This window comes from Talpa europaea (genome assembly GCF_964194135.1).
Source record: "Talpa europaea genome assembly, chromosome: 1".
Taxonomy (NCBI): domain Eukaryota; kingdom Metazoa; phylum Chordata; class Mammalia; order Eulipotyphla; family Talpidae; genus Talpa; species Talpa europaea.
The window spans coordinates 122,728,159-122,748,827 of NC_140073.1; the positions used below are offsets into that span (position 1 = coordinate 122,728,159).

Consider the following 20,669-nt stretch of genomic DNA (forward strand, 5'->3'; position numbering starts at 1 on the left):
CCCAGATCAGTGGCGCGGGAATGGCGCCTTTTGAATCCCGCTCCCCTGCCTGGGCACCTTGTTCCTGCTCACTCAGGGAGGGCCTCCGCCGTCTCCCCGCAAGCCTAGGTCGCAGGCGCGGGGACCTGGGCAGCTGCGATCCGGTCCGGATCCGCGCCACTTCCCGCGCAAGCTTACCGGGCGGCCGGGGCTGTGTGCTGGTGCTGGTCTCCTCCTGGGGGCGGGGCTCTCTTTAATGGCGCCTGGAGCTCACCTCCGCGGCGGATCCTGCAGGGTTCGCCTCAGCTCCCGTTCATGGGGTGTGGTGGCTGAAATAGTTCCTTTCCACTCACAGTCCCACTTGCTGCGTCCGTTTTTCTTGTTGGCCGTTTTGGTTTGTTGTTTTCCTCCTCTCTGCCGGTCGGAGAGTGCCGCCTCTGTGGGCGGGGGAGGGGAGCAGGGTTCTGCGCTTCCCTCCCTTCTCGTCCTCTTTTATGGCAACTTTCTTCTTCGGGCAGTTTGCTGGAGTCGTCCGTTTATCTTCCGTGTCCCAGTTCTCACTGGGACCTGCCGCTTTTCCTCCTACTGTCTGTTTTCTAATTTGTCGTATGCATTGGGACACTGTGTTGCTCGGACTGGCTGGCATCTTGGGTGAACTTCTCCGCTCCCCTCTGGCTCCTCCAGGAGCCATCTCTGGCTTCTGGGGGAGCTTTCTGCTGGTTTCAGGCAGTCTTTACTGAAGAAATGTCCCTGTTCTAAAATGGCAACGCGGGACTCAGTCCCTGAGCATCCGGTCTCAGGCACACTCTTCTGTGCACCCGGTCTGCCCCGGCCGTGGGTGCCTGTTCCCTCTGTGGGCTCAGACTGCTGGTCGGAAGGGGCCTGGCGTGGGCTAACTTCCCAGCTGGCCACTGTCTCCTCCAGGAGCCTTCTGCCCTTTTCAAGCAGTCTTAAGAAATTTCCCTGTTCTATGGGGTGTTAGTGAATTTTTTTTCTGGTCGCTAGGTGGCGCCAGAGAGCTCTCCTATTGTCCTTGGGGGGCTGTTTTTCGCCCCCCCCCACCCCGTGGACAGGGAACAGAGCGGGAATGGTAGGGTAAACCTCAACGGCTTTGGGGTGCTGTGTCTGCCTTGTGCCCTACCGTCGTGGAGAACCCACACCCCGAACTTCGTGCCCCGGGTCTCAGTTCCAAAGCCCTCAGGTCCAGGACGCGGGCTGTAGCCCAGTTCAGTGGCGCGGGAATGGCGCCTTTTGTACCCGCTCCCGTGCCTGGGCGCCTGGTTCCTGCTTACTCAGTGAGGGACTTTCACCTCAGTGAGGGCCTCTGCGTGTCTCCCTGCAAGCCTAGGTCGCAGGTGCGGGGACCTGGGCAGCCGCGATCCCGATCCGAGTTTGCTTTTCAAGCGCGCGCGCCGCTTTTCCACGCAAGCTTACCGGCCGGCCCGGGGCTGTGTGCAGGTCTCCTCCAGAGTCTCTTTGTTCTCTAATGGCGCCGGGAGCCGTTCGTTCGCTCACCACCGCGGCGAATCCTGCAGGGTTCTCCACAGCTCCCGTTTACGGGGTGTGGTGGCTGCAATAGTTCCTTTCCACTCACAGTCCCGCTTGATGTGTAGTTTGTTCTTGTTGGTCGTTTTAGTTTGTTGTTTTCCTCCTCTCTGTTGGTTCGGAGAGTGCCGACTCTGTGGGTGGGGGAGGGGAGCAGGGTTCTGCGCTTTCCTCCCTTCTAGTCCTCTTTTATGGCCACTTTCTTCTTCGGGAGTCTCACTAGGACCTGCCGCTTTTCTTCCCTATTAACTTTTTTTTAATGGGAGGTCTTACTCGCAGCGTCTCCTCGCCGCTATCTTGCTCCGCCCCTTTCCATTATTAAGTTTTATTCAAACATATAATTGTGATTGTTTTGGTAATCCTCAATTTTTTTTTTTTTTGGCCACTGAAACAGTAACATCAATATAGATTTGGTCTTTGATGCATAACATATATTAAAATCAACATATATTTTCCTTTTGTAAACACATTTATATTTTGCTCTATTGATTGGTGCTTGCCGTTCTTTCCACCATTTGTCCACAGCTACAGTTAGATGCCAGTCTATTTTTCACAGTCTAGTGGAGAACCGATATAAGTAATTAATGATAGTAAAAAAATGAAGGCACCAACTGATTGGAGGTAGATTAGCAGGTTTTCCAGAAACTTGAAGTTTGAAGATGGTAAGTAAGAAGGCGTAGGAATATAACCTTTCAGTAAGAGAAAAATAATGACTATATTAAATTCAAGAAAATGTCTTTTGGTATATAGTCATGAGGGGAAAACTTGCATTTTTGAAACAGTCCATTGAAAATCTGTGGCATGAAGTTTGAATGAACTTTTGTTCAAGAGAACAGTGACTCCTTCCTAGACAAGAAGAAAACTGGTGGCCATTTGCATTCTTGGGAACATTAACTGAGTTTAGAGGAATAGGTAGACAAAGGAGCAAGCCTGCTCTTTGATTTTTTTATACCCTAGGAGAAACCAGCTGAACTTTTAGTTGCTACATGTAAGCTGACATGACAGATTGGAAGATGGGATCCTCAAACATGGTGCTAATTCACCTCATATACCAAATCTTATCAAAACTTTTGCTGAGTAAGCAATGATGAAGAAATTTGGGACTGGACTGGAAAGAGAAAAAAAAGACCTTAAAATCTTAGAGTGCTTAAATTCCCAAATTCTTCCTCAAAGACAGATCTGATTTAATGCTCAAGACATTTGAAACTAGAAGAGAGCTAGAACTAAACACAGGCAACTCAGCTCTAACCCAGCTATCTGTAATACTACTAAAGAGATAGGCTTTTTACTCTGGCTGCTTTATGACATGGGAAATGAAGTGCCTCCTCTGGGGGGAAATATCTGCTTAGTATCTTTTTTTTTTTTTTAAATGCTCAGTGTCTGGCAAAAATAAAGAGAAATGAAATATGGCACAACAAATGTAATAGTGCCATGGTTGAGAAACGCTACTCTAAATTGATTTTTTGACTTCTGAGTGCATTGTTTCTCAACTGACTATACCCATGGGAAGACTGATTTGAATGAACCTGTGACTGGTAGTTTTAAAAGTTCCTTAGTATTTGAAAACATAGACTTAACAGTATATGTTCAGGGCCTCCTCTGGTGGCGCAGTGGTTGAGCGCTGGGCTGCGAAGCTGCCAGCAGCCTCTGCAGCCCCGGTTCCATCCCTGGCCGCCGGCGAGGGTCCCACACGGTGCAACAGACCTCTCCTGCTGCGCCGCTGCTCCCCTCAGCAGTGTATTTCGTCAGGCTGCCTGTTGTGTTCCCCGCTCGAGCTCTGGTGAATTCTCTCACCCTCCTGCACTTCTGACTGTACCCAGTGCTTATATAAATAAATAAATAAATCTTTAAAAAAAAAAAATTAAAAAAAAACAACAGTGCCGCGGACCAGTGCAGTGGTAGACTGGCAAGGCCGTCCCAGGGATGTGAAACTCGTGCAGGATGGTCAAGGATTTGGCGCATAAATGACAGACAGACACACTTCAAGAGTGAAGATCTGAATGTAATTTGCCCAAAATCATTATACACTTTTATACCTTTTTTAACAATGAATGATTTCATACAAGTTAATTCTTTCTCAGCATAAAATGCTTAGTAATGCATAAGACATATACTTCATTATTCATGTTCATGTGATCGATGTTTCATGGCATGGCACAGTAAACAATCTCAAGGTACTGAATCTACACAATTATTTTTGATTACACAGAACAGTATTCTTTAAGCTAGCTTTTCTTGTTTTGTTTCCCAAAACCACAATTATCAGAAAGCATTAATATTTAACTACTGCTACCTTTTACTTTTAGTGATCACGAGCAATATATTCTCTATGTAAGCATTTTAATTTTTGTGGTGTTGTCTCATGTGAGAAATATTATGATTATTTTAAAACTACTATTGCCACACACTATTTTTTTTTATTATGCATTTCCTGAAACTGATTGCACACATATAAAGAAAAAGTAAAGTAAGTGAAAAAATAGTATAATTATAGACAGGTTGCTAAGTTGTTACTTATTCAGAAACAATGACTATCTGGTTAATGGTTAAACTGCTTTGTAGGTAATTCCATCAGGCTTGTTTGTAGGCGACGCTCTGCAGCAGCCATTTTCTTATGCCAAGGAGGGGTTTTTACTGCGGGCTTAGTGCCTAGATTAGGCTTATAGGCATGTAGGCGTTGTTTGATGTGAACGCCAAAGTTTATCATGATGAAGCCCCTCGGGGACTGCGCCTGTCTCTTAGGTCGTCAGGAGTCGCAGACATGTGGCTAGCCAGTGCCTTCTCTAGTCTGCCCCTGATCTTACCCGTCATTGACTGTCCAGTCCAGCGCACAGGGGAAGGGGGTCTTATTCACTCAGATGTACTATGTGTTTGAGTGAAAGTCTCCCTCTTTTCCAGTAAGGTCATTGGCGTTCAGCAGCAGGGGCTACCGCACAACAGTATATGTTCATAAGAAAATATACAGTCCCAGTCACCCATTTTTTTAACCAAAGCTAATTATTACCGTGATATTTAGGCAGTATTATTGTTATACCTTAATTTCAATTTTGTAGACAAATTCACAACTTAAAGAATACCTTTTAAATTATTCTATATTTTGAGTATTTGTTATTCAGATGATGAAGAAAATTAGATCAGGCAATTAGCAATTTCACTTCAGAAAATTTCAGTTAAGACATTTTGGTGCTATTGCTCTTGATGGTCCTTGTACTACTCAGCTTTCCCCTGGATGTATACGTTCATCCTGAACATTTAGCAGTCGTTGCCTCTAGGGAGAACAGTCACCACTGCACAACAGGGATATTTTGCACTAAGTACTCCAGAGATGCCCAGACTGAGAAGAGGTATGGAGTATCTCATTTGTGCAGATTGGATTCATCACAAGTTTACTAAGTCAAGAAATCCAGATAAAGTGTTTCAGACTTCACCTGAAGATCATGAAAACTATGATCGGGATCCACTGCACCCTCTTAGGCTACTCTGTTATAGAATAAGAAGTACAAAAACACATCCATATGTGGAAAAATTTGTAATAAAGATGCTTGGATTAGAAAAAGTACATACTCCTCAAGTTCATAAGAATATCCCTTCAGTGAATGCATAACTGAAAGTAGTTAAACATTTGATAACAATGAAGCCCCTTAGTTGCCACAAGGATTTCCAGTGGAGGAGAACATGGCTAATGTGCTTTAAGAGCATTGGGAAATTAGTAATGGGTGGCACCTAAACCCTCTGGGCCACAAGGCTGTTAAATCTTAATGCCAGATCAGTTTCAGATTAAAAACTGCAAATCACCATGGAATATTACTCAGCATTCAAAAAAGATAAACACATGCATTTTGCAGCAACATGGATGGCGCTGGAAGGAATCATGCGAAATAAGCCAGACAGAAAAAGAAAAATACCGGATGGTCTCACTCATAGCAGGAATCTAGAAAACCTAAATAAGGGACCAGGAAAATGAATAACTATAAGAAGGTGAAAATCATAATCAACAAACAACTATGAACCAGAGACACTCCGTGAGGGCTGAGGGGGCTGGGGAGGGGAGGGATTGGGGTCAGAATGGGGGCTTGCAATTGTATGGGGAATATATAAAAATAAAATTAAAAAAAAGCTGCAAATCATTTTAATTTAAATATAGTGAGAAAATGTTTTCAACAAAGCATATTAAATAGTAAAAAAAAATATAGGGAAATATTTATCACATGTGCTGTGTAGCCTTGAACCACTAAAGTACAGAGTAAGCTTCATCCGCAGGTGGTTTGAATACTGATATATTTATTAAGATACCATATTCTGGTAAACCCATGTTTCTCTGCAATGGTAGAAATAAGATTTTTCTTGTTAAGACCACATAGAAGAGCTCAAACTATATAGTTGTATTACAAATAGAAGAGTAGCAGATCAGAACAGTTTGCAAATTCAAGGTTTTTTTGGGTTCTCAGAGTTGGGAGGTGGACTGGTCTTCAGTGATGGAGGGGGGGTAATTACCGATGATATATGGACTTGAAAATCTGTGAAGTTCCTTCCACATCTATACATATGACCTCTTATCTACCAACAGGTACAACTGTAACAGCTTTAAGATTGTTTAAGAATCTACCTGTAAGAAAGCAGTTTTACTCAACTGCTAAAAAATGTAAAGATGAATTAAAAAAGGTCCAAGATCTCCTCATAAGCTATGGTATACTTAAACCTGACTTGAGGATTATGTTTGTACATAACAAGGTAAGCATTATTGTACTTTTATGGTTTTTGATATATAATAAAGGTGTAGTGTGTTTTATTTAAATCAATGAAATATTAAAATCTAAAATTTGTTAACATTTGTTTAGTTTTATCTTTATTATATAAAGGACATCTGAAATTCATTAATATCCATGTGAAATCTGATTGAACATTTGATTTCTTAATTTCTTGGAGCAGTGATATCACCAACAAACTATTCTATTCAAGAAATATAAAAATCAGTATGACATGTTCTTTTCCTTTAAGGAGTCCACAGTTTAGTAACATTTTCACCTCTAGTCTGTTTCTTCTTTAAAAGAGGTTTTTATCCCCCCTTTTTTATTTTGAAAGAAATGTACCTCCTTTTCATTTTTCAAAACAGGGCTAAAGGGATTTTTTTTTTTTTTTTTTTGGCTGTTGCAGGATGAATTTTAGGGAAAAGAAAGGCTTAGGTATTTTCAGATTATTCTTTTTTGTTTTTTTTTTTAATAAAATTCTACATGTGCATCTTGAAATACTTAATGGAAGGAAAGCAGACCCACACAGAAGTATGAAGACCTGATGGGGAGTTAACATCTGTTGAAGCCCTACGCAATGCTGAGACTTAGTGTAGGTACATAAACCATTGAAATCCATAGCAATAACTGAGTGAAGTAGATGTTATATCAGTTTTGTAGTTGTTCTCTGAAAGGAACTCAGAAGTTTAATATTTTGCTCACTATTGCACAGCTAGTAAATTGTTGCAGTGTTCTTTACTTTCTACTTTGTTCTCTACTCATTTTACTGCAACAGTGCATTTGTATAGTTTTTCTCCAATGTTCAGAGCATGTGCAGTAACTGAGTAAGCATTATTTCTATCTGAATGTGAAGGTCAGAGTGATCAAAGGAATTGTTTCATAGTGTATAGTATGTAATAGTGCTGATGTCATAGCCCTTTATTTTTCTTTTTACTTCATGCATTTTTACTTGTTATTGAGAAGGTTCAGCATAAAACCAAACTGTGGTAGAGCATTATGATCAAAAGCTTAAAAAATAAAAGAGAAAGAAAGATATTTAGAATCATCAGCCACCTGTTCCTCCTGGCATAAAGTTCAACCAAATGATACCTTGAGATCCTTTCCAGCTCTACCATGCTTTGATTTCTTGCAGTTTTGATGGATGGAGACTCATCCTGATATTGTTAATACCAAAGGTCATTTAGTAATTAAAAGTTAAATGTGCTCAAGTTGAGAAAAGATTAAGGGCAGAAGAAGCAATGATCAGGAAGGGAAAGCATATGGGAAATGGAAAATATGAAGGTAGGAATTACATATTTATGACAGAAAAGTTAGTACAACTAACAAGTTTTGAGTAAGAGTATGTAATTAAAGAACAGAACAAGATTATTGCTATTTGTAATAGAAATGAGTATTTAAAGCCAAATATCGAGATATATCTTCAAGATCATCAGTGTACGCATTTTCTTTTTAGAATGGAATGTAATACACTGCATTTTTTTAATTCTTGGAAGGCCCCCATATCTGAACTTATATTGAACAAACACATACTCCTTATAGCTTTCAGTAATTTCAGAAGCTGTCAAATCTAGCAGGGTATGTTGGAAGTGTTATATCGTGAAAGTAATGTAAGATTATTAAATATCTTATAATAAAATTAAGTATTAGTTATGACTACCCGAGGAAATCATGGACTGAATTAAAACAAGCAGTGTACCTTTAAACTTTTTTCTCTTAGTACAAATTATTTCTCTACTTTATTTTTAAACATGCTGTTTAATTGTACTGTTAAATCTCCCAAAATTATGATGGCACATTATCATAAATCTCTTTGACCATTGAGTCCTACTCTGCTGTTAGCCTTTTTCTTTTAACCATGCTTTTATCATTCTTTATGTGCTTTTTTGAAGAACTTTTTTGTCTTTACTTAACATTTAACCATAACTATTGGCATCTTTTCTTTTTGTAGATATTTTTTTCTGCATTAGAAACAATCAAATTGCACATAATATGAGAAGTACTATTGCTATTTTGACATCTTGGATTAGATAGTGTTCCTTCTTTTATGAAGGTTTAACCTGCCAAGACATTCTTTGAATACTGATAATGTTGATGTTCTTGCCAGTATGGTTATGTTAGAAAGAGGTATTTTTCTTCTTTCATCACCATGTTCCTTGAAAGCATATTGAATAATGAGACAGCCAAAGGGAAATAATTTACAAGTGAATTCAGTGAGTTTATTTAAAGTTGGTATTATTTGGAGAAATGCTAGAGCCATTTATTGGACAAACACTATAGTTTTCAGCATTAGTTGTGATAACTGAAATCCTTTGAGGTCCTGATGTATATGCTTTCATTTATAAAGTACTTATTTCCCAGAATTAGGTTTTTTTTTTTCACCCAATGTGATAATACCTGAAACCAACTTAGTTTTCTTAGATTATTTCATATGTACATGAATTATTTGGCAGACTGTTACTTCAGGACATATGTTAAATGTGTGATTTTAAATAAAGGATAATATTTGTACTTGATACTAACTTGTAATTATCTTACTTTTTCTGAAATATCATGTGTGCTTTTAAAAATTGGTTGGAACTGAATTTTATCTTGATAGAGTCCCACTGCTATTGCAAAAGCTGAATTGGATATCATTGACACAAGAGTGTTTAGTTATTAGAAAAGAAAGAAAAATATTTTAAGAAATTTCTCCCCCTCCTAACCCATCTGCAGGTCATGTCACTGTAAACTTCTGGGATCTCTCTCTCTTCTTTTTTTAACATAAAGCACATACTTCTTTTTTATTTTATTTTAAGATTTATTTATTTATGCATACAAGAGCTGGGGTACAGGCCAGAGATGCGGGGTGGGGGGTGGTGAGAGGATCCACCTGAGACAGAGTGGGGAACAGAATAGGCAGACGGAGGGAAATACACTGCTGAGGGGAGCAGCTGGCTAGACACTGGCGATTGAACACTGGTGATTGACACTGGGGATTCAGTCCACCGACTGGGGATTGAACTCGTGCTGCAGAGGCTTCGGATTGCTTCATAGTGCAGTACTTAACCCCTTGCGTCACCGAGGAGGCCCTGGGATCTCTTTTATTTATTTTTGTGATCTGGAAGAATTATTACACAGCTTTGAAGAGTTGAATATCCTGTTTCTAAATAGAAACAGGGACTAAGCCAAAATCTGGAAAACTTGCTATAGAGATTTGGTAGTGAGTGTGGTGGCTCCCTCTATTAACTTTTCTGGTCTGTAGGAGGGTATAGTTTTGTGGTGATGGGTGAAGATTGGAGGGAAGCACAGGGGTATGGTTGACCAGGAATCAGAAATAATGGGCACATTTATTGGATTATGGAGCTGAAAATAAATAAGTGGTATTTTATAATCTATTTCCTACATACATGATATTAGGTTTGTTCATTTCTTTCTCCTTGTATCTTTTAACCTTTTACTCATATATTTTGAATATCTCAGATTTGTTTCAGCTGTCTATGAGGAATCAAGGAAAAATCTTTGACCCAGGATTGAAATAGTGTGACAGGGTCATCTCCAGGTTTTTCTCCCATGTCCCAGCTATGGTATGAAGACAATATAGTCAAATAGACCTTCTAATTCAGGATTGTGATTCAAATCTGGCTTCCTTATATAGAAATTATTCTTCCAGTGCCACCTTTTAAAGTTTGGATGGGTTTTCTTTTTGCTCTTTTTAAAGAATTATTAGAGGTGTAAATCCCTTCTGATATAGTTTAAGGTTTGCTTGGAACATTATCAGTCATGATTTATTGGTCGGTTGGGTTATTTGGGGATTTTTGTTGTTTTTTTTTCCTTATAAACTACTGATAACTAAAAAATTTTAAATAGTTCTCATGTTTTCTTTTTTGTATTGTTTTACTTTCACCTAACTTCTGTTAAGAATTCCATACAAAAGATGAGACATATATATAAGTAAAATTTTAGTGTAGTTGATTTGATTTTGATATTTATCCATACTATTAAAGTATGAAGTCTTCTGTCTTCCATCAAGATTTAGTTCTGAAGTTTTTCGTAGCATTTTCTACATATTCCTATTGTGTCATTTTTGTATTGTCGGCAATGATTTGCATTCTATCTCCCCTTCTCAACAGCTTTTTGTGGGATGAAGAACTGCATCTTATTTGTTTCTCTTCCCTATAATTCTCACTTAGTACATAGCAGAATACAAAACAAATTAGGTAGTGCTAAAATCAAAAAACATAAATTTATAAAGCATAATTTTTGACCACTCTGACCGTTTTCACACTCCTCATAATACTAATTCATGAAGCAAAACCATTTTTGAGACATCATCCTTTCATATTTCCTAGTAACCTGTTATATTTTTACAGATTATAGGGTCCCTTGTATACATAGTATACATACTATTCTAGTCTATTTCCTTTGCTGGAATCTATGTAACTGACACGTGTTCATTAGGACTGTATAAAGGTAATATATAAATGACTATGTAAAAGAAATATATAAAGATTTTCTATGACTACAGCAATGTGGGGAAACACTTGACAGTCACCAATATTCACAGTTTAATATATTTCTCTTAATTTAACTAAGTAGAACCATATAATTATTCTTTTACAGGTCCTCTAACCAAATACATTTTATATGCTCGCTTACTCTTTATCCTGATACATTTCTCTATTCCAACACAGTAGACATCTCTTCTGATCAGTAATTACCTGAGTCTTTTACAAAATCTGACTTTTTGAGTGTAGGCCAATAAAAGTTGATCAGATGATTTCTAAGACCCTTTCAACTCTAAAACTTTGATTTTAAGGATGTCTACATACAGCTTTAGCACTTTGATTTCTTTCTTTACAATTTAAATTTCTGTAACTTAGCAGTTCTAATGAAATGATTCATATCAAGTCATAAAATAATAGGAGGTAGAAGCATCCCACATCTTTACAAGTTGAAAGGAACCACTGAAAATCTTTTTTGCCCTGCCTCGAAATTTTTAGTAGAGTGTTTTTGTTCCTACCCCTCCCATTTTACCTTATGAGATCCAAGGATTGGAAGGGATTGCATAATATTGATGTTGATATAGCAACTGAAGTTTAGAACTGAAGTCTAGATCTCTCTTAATTTTTAATGCTTCATTCATTCTCCTTTTCTTCACACCTACTAGAAACAGTTTTTGAGTAGGTTCTATGGAATATTATTGTATGGCTTACTCTGTAAGAGCTCACAGTACAAGTTAGGAGGTAAGATGTGAAAGTGTATAAACATTTAAATTAATGAAAAGAATAATGAAAACATTGTTGAATGGTTGTCAAATGATATCTGTAAATGCTATGGGATTTAAGAAAACGAAAAAATTACTTCAGACTAAAATGGCCAGGCAAGACTTCATGGTGGGTGTGTTTTGATGTGGATCTTATTGTGGATATTTAACAAATATCTTGATTAGGTTGAAGCTGATGCTGAGATATTCAGTGTGTGAAAATAGGTCTTACCCCCATATAAAATTTCTTACTTGCTCTGAACAGATGAAATCTCATTTACCTTTATCTAGTTTTTTATATTCTTACTATATTTATTCAGTTTCCTGACTTTAGATAACATTTTTACATTGAGGACTACTAAATATTTATCTTCATTCTGTTACTCTCTCCTGATCTCTGACTCAGATCTAGCTACCACCCCAAATCCCAAATCTCTCTTTTCTGTTCATATATTTATCTAGGAGAAGATAGCTGTAAATGCAGATCCAGTTATATTAACTTATAAGATCTGAAGAAGTTAAAACATGACGTTTAAGAAATTCAAATGTGAACTTCTTGGTATACTTGTGCATCCAATTTGCATCAAAAGTTTCATTGTACTAAACCAATATGGTTAATTTTTATTTCATATTTATATTCCACATTTTATTTCATATTTCATATTCATTTCATGCCTTTACTCAGCTAGCCTTAATGGCACTGCATTTTTTTTAGTTACTTGCCCATCACCTCTGTGCCACCTTCTTTTCCCTACTTTCACAAACTGCCTTCACAATTGAGATTTAATAATAAAATACTGAGTACTCTCCTCTAACTTCAAATACTATAGGTCAGTGAAGTTGCAACAGTGGCAAAATATACTTGGCTAACGTCAATCAATTACATGGTGTGAATGTAATAATATATTTTTGATGGAGGTGTTTTTGCACTGTCATCATACTGACAAGAATCAGATTCTTACTTGGCACATCCAGATGCTCCAACTTTGTGTGACCTAGATAGACAATATATGGGGGTTTGTGCATGTATTTTTAGCTCATGTTAAACTTTCAGCCTAAAGACAAAATATATAATACTTTAGGAAGTGCAGAGAAAATCTCTTTTAAGAAATAATAGAGGGTTGATGAAATGGTGGGGAAATCAAACTAAACACTTCGTTATAGAAAATATAGTATTTAGAAATTGAGTTTCTTCTAGATCCTTCATTTTTAATTACCAGTTTATTGCTTTATTTTTAGTAATTAAAATTTTTGAAAATGAATCTTAATTGCCTGAATAATAGTGAAGATTTAACTTGCTGGCAGGCCTTTTTATTAATTGCTGGACCAATTGTTTTCGCTTATTTTATGTTTTAAAAGAACAAGTTTATTAGGGAAAGAAAAAAGAAAAAAAAAAGAAACACATGCATAGTCACAGGCAGGCAAGGAGGAGGGCTGCCTCAACTTACCTATTTTAGATGCTCCTGAATTAAATTAACCTCCTTGACCTGATGTCATTATTAGTTAGTGTGAATAATTATCCAGAATTACTAGTAATATTTACTTTTAAATCATGTCCCCCATATTCTACAGTCCTCATGTTTCGCTTTTCTACAATCCATTTCCTCAAGTGATTTTTTTTACAATTCTGTCTACTAGTTCTTTAATAGTCAGATAGGTCAGATAGTAAAATAGCATTTTTTTTTTTTAAGATCTATCCATCTATACACACAAGAACTGGGGTGAAGACCAGAGGTGTGGGGGGTGAGAGGACTCACCAGAGTCAGAGTGGGGGACAGAACAGGCAGATTGACTGAAATACATTGCTGAGGGGAGCAGCAGGCAAGCCAGGAGATGTCTGCTGCACCATGTGGGCAGCTCCCCCACCGGGGATCAAACTCGTGCTGCAGAGGCTGCAGACAGCCTTATAGGTTGCGTTTCAACTCCCTGCGCCACCAGGGAGGCCCTAAAATAACATCTTTGCCTTGATCAACAGCTAAGATTCATATCTTAGGCATCACCTGAGACATCACTCAGTATAAACTAAATTAACAATGTAATGTTTACATTAGATGTATCACAGGCTATATGGCTGATTTCAGTGCAGAAATTTTAAAACATTAGTTTTTATGGAAATATTTTCTTAACTATTTTATGTATTTATTTTTCTAATATGTATGTGTGTCAGTATCAGATAGCTTGACCTGGGAAAAAGAACTTTTTAGTGAGTAAGTTTTACAGCTCAACTATTTTTTGTTTGTTTTTTTAACTGTTCCTTTTTTTATAATTTTTATTTTTTATTTTTGTGTAAAAGAATTAGGGTGTGGGCCAGAGATGTAAGGGGTGAGAGGATTCACCAGAGCCAGAGTGGGGCGCAGAACAGGTGGATCTCAGCACTACTGCAATCCTCAGCAAGGAAGCTAACCCACATTGCACAGCAGACCTCTCCTGTCTCTCCAGCTGCTCCCCTTAGCAGTGTATTTCAGCAACTCCTTCCTCCTATTCCGGTACCTCTGGCCTACACCCCAGTTCTACACAAAAAATAAAGTTAAAAAAAATAAGTAATACCTTACTTGGAGTAACACTTTTTAAAAATACACTCTGATGTGTACACACTGACATGAAGGATTAGAATTAATATTTAATGAAACTTTCACACCATGCTTTGGCCTACATGTTTGCCTACATTATATATTTTCATCTTCCAACAACAGTTGGAGATAAATATTCTAAGTCATCTTGTGGAGAGGAGAAACTGAGGTCAAGGGAAGTTAAATAGGTTGTACATTACCACATAGACAGCTTCTAAAATTTAGAAGGAGGGTTCTTTTAGAGTTTTAGCTCAGTCATCTCTTCTAAATGATAGTGAAAATATAAGCTAGAAACTAATGCTAAATATAAAAATAAATGTTTTAATCACTTGATTTTAGTGAATTTAAATTGTGTTAAAAGTTGTCTTTGTCATTTTGTCCTTAGGCAGTTATTTGGCAGAAAAGTAAAGTATCAGATCATAAGATGGCTCTCATGTCTGTTCTGGGAACTGCAGTGATGGGCAATATGGAATCCTTTCAGTACCACGCTGAAGAGTCTCAGGTATAGAAGTAACAATGTTCTTCAATAATCCCAATTTACCACTGAAACTATTAAACTATTTCCTTTTTAGGGAGTTCGGGTAGCAACAGGTTTTTCTTTTTATCACATATATGTGTGAGGATAAAAAGAAAAATGAACATAGAACTTATATATTAAACCGCTTTGCTGTTTTTGTCTTTTGTTGCTTTTAATTTTCAGTAATTGGCCTATATTAATCTTTTTAAATGATGTTCAGCTTAGAATCTCATCTCTTTACATTCCAATATGAAAGAAAAAGAGTTGAACTCTCTTTGTTTTCCCTTTCCCATCTGAAATATATACTCTACCTTCCTTTTCCTGATCTATGAACTTCAAACTGGACTTGAGTCCCTATATTGCTGAATAAAGTCTTTAACACTTCCACTTTTACTTACCCTTTCCTTTCTCAATCTTGTCAGCTCTACTTTTATGTTATCAAGCTTAATCTATTTTGTTCAAGAGTAAACATTTTATATGTCTTCCATCTTTTGTTTGAAGATTGATTCTAAATGTTAAAACTTACATGGAGTAAGGCCTCCCTGGTGGCGCAGCGGTTGAGCGCTGGGTTGCGAAGCTGCCCGCAGCCTCTGCAGCGCCGGTTCGATCCCCGGCTGCTCCCCGGCCACCGGAGGAGGGTCCCACATGGTGCGCAGACCTCTCCTGCCGCCCGCTGCTCCCCTCAGCAGTGTACTTCGTCAGTCTGCCTGCTCTATTCTCCGCTCTGACTCTGGTGAATTCTCTCACCCTCCTGCGCTTCTGACTGTACCCAGTGCTTGTATAAAATAAATAAATAAATCTTTTAAAAAAAAAAAAACTTACATGGAGTATATATTATTATAACTGAGTAATCTTTGATGTAAACCCAAGTATCATGCTTGAATTACATTTCCTCTCCAAGAATCCATTGTTATGTCTCTGCCATACATAAGAGAATATTTCTTATCAATCTAGTTCAATGGACTAGCCTTTCTTATTCTCCTTATTCTTGTTCTTAATCTCCTTTCTTATTCTTTCTTATTCAGTTGCTCAGAATTTGTCCTATTTTTCTTTGCTTGGGAGCTTTCCTTTAACTTTATTTTTAAGTTTTACAGGTCTGTCTTTTATTATGCATTTACTTATGCTGAGCACTTAGTGTGAATCCTTTGAGTCTGAAAACTCAGTTGTTTTCAGTTCTGGATTATGTACTTCCATCTATCATCACTTTGAAAATTTCTCCATTGTTTAGTCAAATGCCTTCTTATTTAACCTCCTCTTATTAGTCCCTGTTTTCCCTCTTTTATTTTTCTATAAGCTTTCAGAAATCTGATTTTATCTTTTACTCCTGAAGTTTTCAATTTTACTGGTTTTTCATTGAAATAAATCTTGACTCCCTGAAGATGCTAAATTTTCGTGTCTATTTTAAGTTATCTTTTACTTAGGAGATCAGTTTTGCTTGCATCCTGATTATTTTCAATTTCCTCTCATTCCCACTGTTTTTGTTTTTGTTTTGTTTTTTTAATGAATAGGAAGTCTAATTGGAAACTCAGTGTTTGTGGCTGTCTTATTGACAGTCAGGCTGTACTTGAATGTTGAGGAATCAAGATTCTGATCCATTTCAGAGTCTGTGGGAACAAGTGCTGTTGTGGGATAGGGTTTACTGTGTATATTGATCCCATACTCATTGCCCCAGTTCTTCTCAGGAAATTTATTTCTTTTTTCTCCCTTCCCTCCTTTCTCTATTTTTTATTTCTAGTGGAAAATTAAATTAATTGAATTGATTCATAATAGATTATCCTTTTTTCTGTTTTATAAAAGAGTCCCTTTGTTGTTCTTGTTTGTTTGTTACTTTAAACCTGAAGGCTCTCTGTTCTGGTGGACAGTTGGCTTCTTTGTTCTTTTTCATAATTTGTTGAAGTAATTTTTCTGCTACTAGTTCCCTTCCTGTTCTCTCTGCAGTATTGAGTTATTAATTGTTAACATCTCTCTGCCTGAGGAACAATTCAGACCAGCCTTTGGGCAGCTGATTTTCAGAGCTCCCTTACTAGTTGTTTAGTAGTTTTGACATACCCCATTGCCACCATAAATTGGTTATATTGACTGACTTAAGGTATTACAGGTGCTGTCTAAATTCCTCTGCAACACCTGTGGCTTCATGGAACTTTGTTGCCTGCACTGGTAACCCAGAATCCTTGTGCCAGAAGATACAGACTTGATATCTGTGGTCTCTTGCTTGTAAGGTTCTAGCTGTCATAGCTTGGTCTGAAGACTAGCAGATTAGCATCACAGAGAAACTTGTTAGAAATAAATAATTTCAGGCCTCATTCCAGATAAAACAGTACTAAAAAAGAATCTGCATTTTAACAAAGTCCTCAAGAATATTCTTAGTTATGAGAAGCACTAATTTAGACCTGGTCAGCTATGATCCCATGTGGATTACATTGTCACAGAATCAGTCCTACCATTGAGAATGTCTTTCTCTGACCTGTATTGCGATATGTATTATATTATCTGTCTTTAGATTAAAGAGTTAATGTCTAGGCTGCAGGTAATTACAGATATTTGTATTATGTTCATGTGGTTATTTTGGCAAGGAGGAATTGGGGAATTTGCACAATGTGTTGCTGAGTAGTTCCAATTCATAGGCTGAATGTCAGAATGATAAACTTTTAAATGTCTCTCTGATGAAGTGATCATTTAACCAGATCCCTTTTCATAAGCGCAGATGACCTAAATGAGTATTGTATTTATGTTGCCACCAGCTGTACCCATCACCGCTCTGCATTTTCTAGATTAGTAAAGGAGAGTTGTTCTATATTGGAGTTTCTTTGGCCCCTTCTTATTTCTCACCAAAAACAATCTTGGGTTGTTTGCCAACTGCTACTGCTTGGCCTCTCACTCTGCTTCTATCAATTTGTGAAACTGTCATAACTTCATTTTGTGAAACTTAGGCTTCAGGACTGGATTGTGATGACAGATGGATAGACCATTGGGAACCCTAAGTGTAGAGAATCTTTGTATAGTTCTGTCCATAATGTTGAGGGCCCTTTTCTTTTCTACAGGGATTTCATGAGGGAAAAATCTCCTAATTATGGATTGTGGTTCTACCTCTGCTGTTTCCCATTGAGGTTTTTAGGAGGCTTCTGGCTTTATGGAGTTCCTCAAGGTTTTCTCTTTGTATTTTTTGTTGTTTGTTTGTTTTACCATTTATCTTCTCTTATTTTTTTTAAAGATTTATTTATTAATGCATATAAGAGCTGGGGTACAGGCCAGAGGTGTGGGGGGTGAGAGGATTCACCAGAGACAGGGTGGGGAACAGAACAGGCACATTGACCAAAGTGCACTGCTGAGGGGAGCAGTGGGTGAGTCAGGAGAGGTCTGCTGCGTCATGTGGGTTGCTCTGTGGCTGTCCGGGAATCGTACTCCTGCTGCAGTGGCTGTGGATTGCTTCGAAGGTTGCGTCTTAACCCTTGTGCCATCAGGGAGGCTCCTATCTTCTCTTATTTTTACTCTACATTATTCCATGCTAAGTTCTAGATGAAGTCAGAATTGCCTGATTTTTATTCTCAAAACTGTATTTTATTTCTAGGATTCAGAATGTATTCATTTTTCTATTCTAAGTTTGATTTATAGCTACTAGTTTTTATTTCTTTATATTCTGGGTACTTTTTTAATATTATTTTTCATTACTTTATTAAAAGCATAGTATACATACTAATTTCAAAGTCCTTTTCATAGTTGCCCTGCCATTTCTACTTTCTTGACAGAAATGATTATTCTTTTATTCTGTGCAATTTATATTCTTTGGAATTTTAATTTGCAAAATCATCTTGAATGCAGGTTTTTTTTTTTTTTAATTGTTTTGTTTTTCCCTTCCCCACCTTCTCCCTCTGCCTACATTGGCAGAAACTACCCCACTCCCAGCCCCAGTTCAGTACCAGGTATTCATATTAGTAGTTCATGCTTTTCATAATGACAAGATTTTACAGACTTATCCTAGCCAGTTTGGCTTAGCCTTGTTCTTGGTTTTGGAATTGTCTGTGCTCTTTCTTGTGACTCTAGTATGCAGCTCCAAACATTGGACATAGTATTTTTAAACATTTGTTTTTGAAGGCAAGGGGTGGGGAGGGCATTTCAGCTGCCCATTTCAAATGGAAAAATTGATTTCGATTCTCTCCTTTGCGTGGGGTGTCTTCTTTCCCCATTTAAAATAAGAATTTAATCTCTAACTGACACAGCTGATTCCTTCCTTCCTTCCTTTTTGAGATACAATTGACATTAATTTCAAATGTGCGACATGATTTTATATATGTATGTATTGTGAAATGATTACCATAGTCATCTAGTTAACATTCATTACCACACATAGTTAAAAGTTCTTTTCTGACATAGCTGTTTTCTGATCCTAGAGCACATAAGGCTTTTGATTTTTGCCATCACTCCATGTTGTGTTTGGTATCCGTATTATCTTTTTTTCTCTATTTTTTTTTTGATGTTGCATTTGTTTATAACACTGTGTTTTTAGAATACAACACTTCTTCAAATGTATGATACCCACCATCAATTAGTAACCCTCCACCACATTTTGTCTTATTTTTAAATTTTTAGGTCTTTTGAAAATTTTGTAAAAATTTATTTTATCTATCAGTATTATGCATTTACAGTTGAGATGGGAGAGAAGGAAATTTCCTAATGAACTATTCCACTGTCCAGACCAGAAGTGCTTAAATTACTACTTTAGAAACATAACTCCACAGTGTTACAGAGGTCTACTGAAAGAGGAGAAAGACTAATGTTACACCAGGCAGGGTTATTTTAACAGAATCTGGGGGGAAGAGAGGAGATGGGAAATATGGGAGGTTGGGAGGTGACAGAACTCTTATTATGGTAAACGAATATAAGATGAGCCAGTGGGACAACAGAATGGAAGTATGGAATATTTTATAAAGTTTTGAATGTAATGAGTTCGAGAAAATTTTTGCTACAGCTAGTCGAAGGTAGTATTTGGGAATAAAAGAAATAGCTGTTGACGTGTATCTTAGCATCTCTGGTGTATGTATATGTGAATGACATTAATCAGTAAGAGTAGAGAACAAGGAAAAAAGTACCTGATAATGGAACTCAGGGGACTGTTATCCTTAGAAGGGGTAAGAAGGGGAGAAACCAGCAAATCAGGCTATGGTATTCTTCAACATAAATAGTAAAACAAAAATCAAAGATAAAATATAAAATATACTTCTCCTCTGACAGCTCAACTATGAGCTCTTCTCTCTCCTTCCATTCATCTTATCCGCTATAATCTAGTTTATACCCCAGTGACCATCTCCAGTGGACTTTCAGACCTTCTCTGATTTGACTCTGACACCAATGGCAACTCTTTCCTTTGGGAAGCATGAACCTCTTTTAGCCTTCTCTTTTGATCTTTCTGCTTCCTCTCTATCACTATGTTGAAGAATACTTGGGTACAGAATCGTGTAAGGTCCATTTAATGTTTTATTTTGTTGCATTGGTTTGAACACTTACAGGCATTCCTTTTTCATGAACTAGCCTGATCCTCACTTTTTATAGTATTTTGTAGGGCTTTACTGCTTGATTTTATTTTTCCATATAACTGAGAGTTTGTTAGTATCCTAAGAACTATCTCAGTAGCCAATCAAGGTGGTGTGAAAGGAAAACACTAGCAATAATTCCACTTGATTCTTCATTCTATTTTTTATTCTTACCTATTCAAGGCAGTTTTTGTTTTGTTTTGTTTTTGCTGTTATTTTATTTTATTTTTTTAATCCACAAGCCTGATTAGTCTTTTAGAGACTAAACAAACTCTCTCTGATGCTTCAGCAGGTGTTTTAAGAAGAGTCTCATGTTACCTGGTAAATTATGTAACCATTTATAAATACTGTGAGGTTTTACAGTTAATTAAGCAGTATCATTTTGTAATGTATTATCCAGCTTTATTAATTTATTTTTTTAATTGCCACAATTTGGCACTGTGACAGTAATGCACTTAGTGTTCTAAAATTGCTAATGCATTGCCTTAAACACTTATTTCCAAGGGCCGGGATAGTCATAGACATAGGTGGCAATATACA

The 20,669-nt window shown here is 37.4% G+C and overlaps 1 protein-coding gene across 1 annotated transcript in view; it reads left to right on the forward strand.

The window, feature by feature from the left end:
- Window positions 1-20,669, forward strand: part of PMS1 (PMS1 homolog 1, mismatch repair system component) — a gene marked incomplete at its 3' end in the record, with an annotated part of 67,308 nt that overhangs the window by 29,173 nt on the left and 17,466 nt on the right. Inside the window, exons 4-5 of the mRNA XM_084240998.1 lie at window positions 6,092-6,255; window positions 14,470-14,586. Coding sequence (XP_084097124.1) covers window positions 6,092-6,255; window positions 14,470-14,586 — 281 coding nt within the window. The remainder of the gene's footprint in view (window positions 1-6,091; window positions 6,256-14,469; window positions 14,587-20,669) is intronic.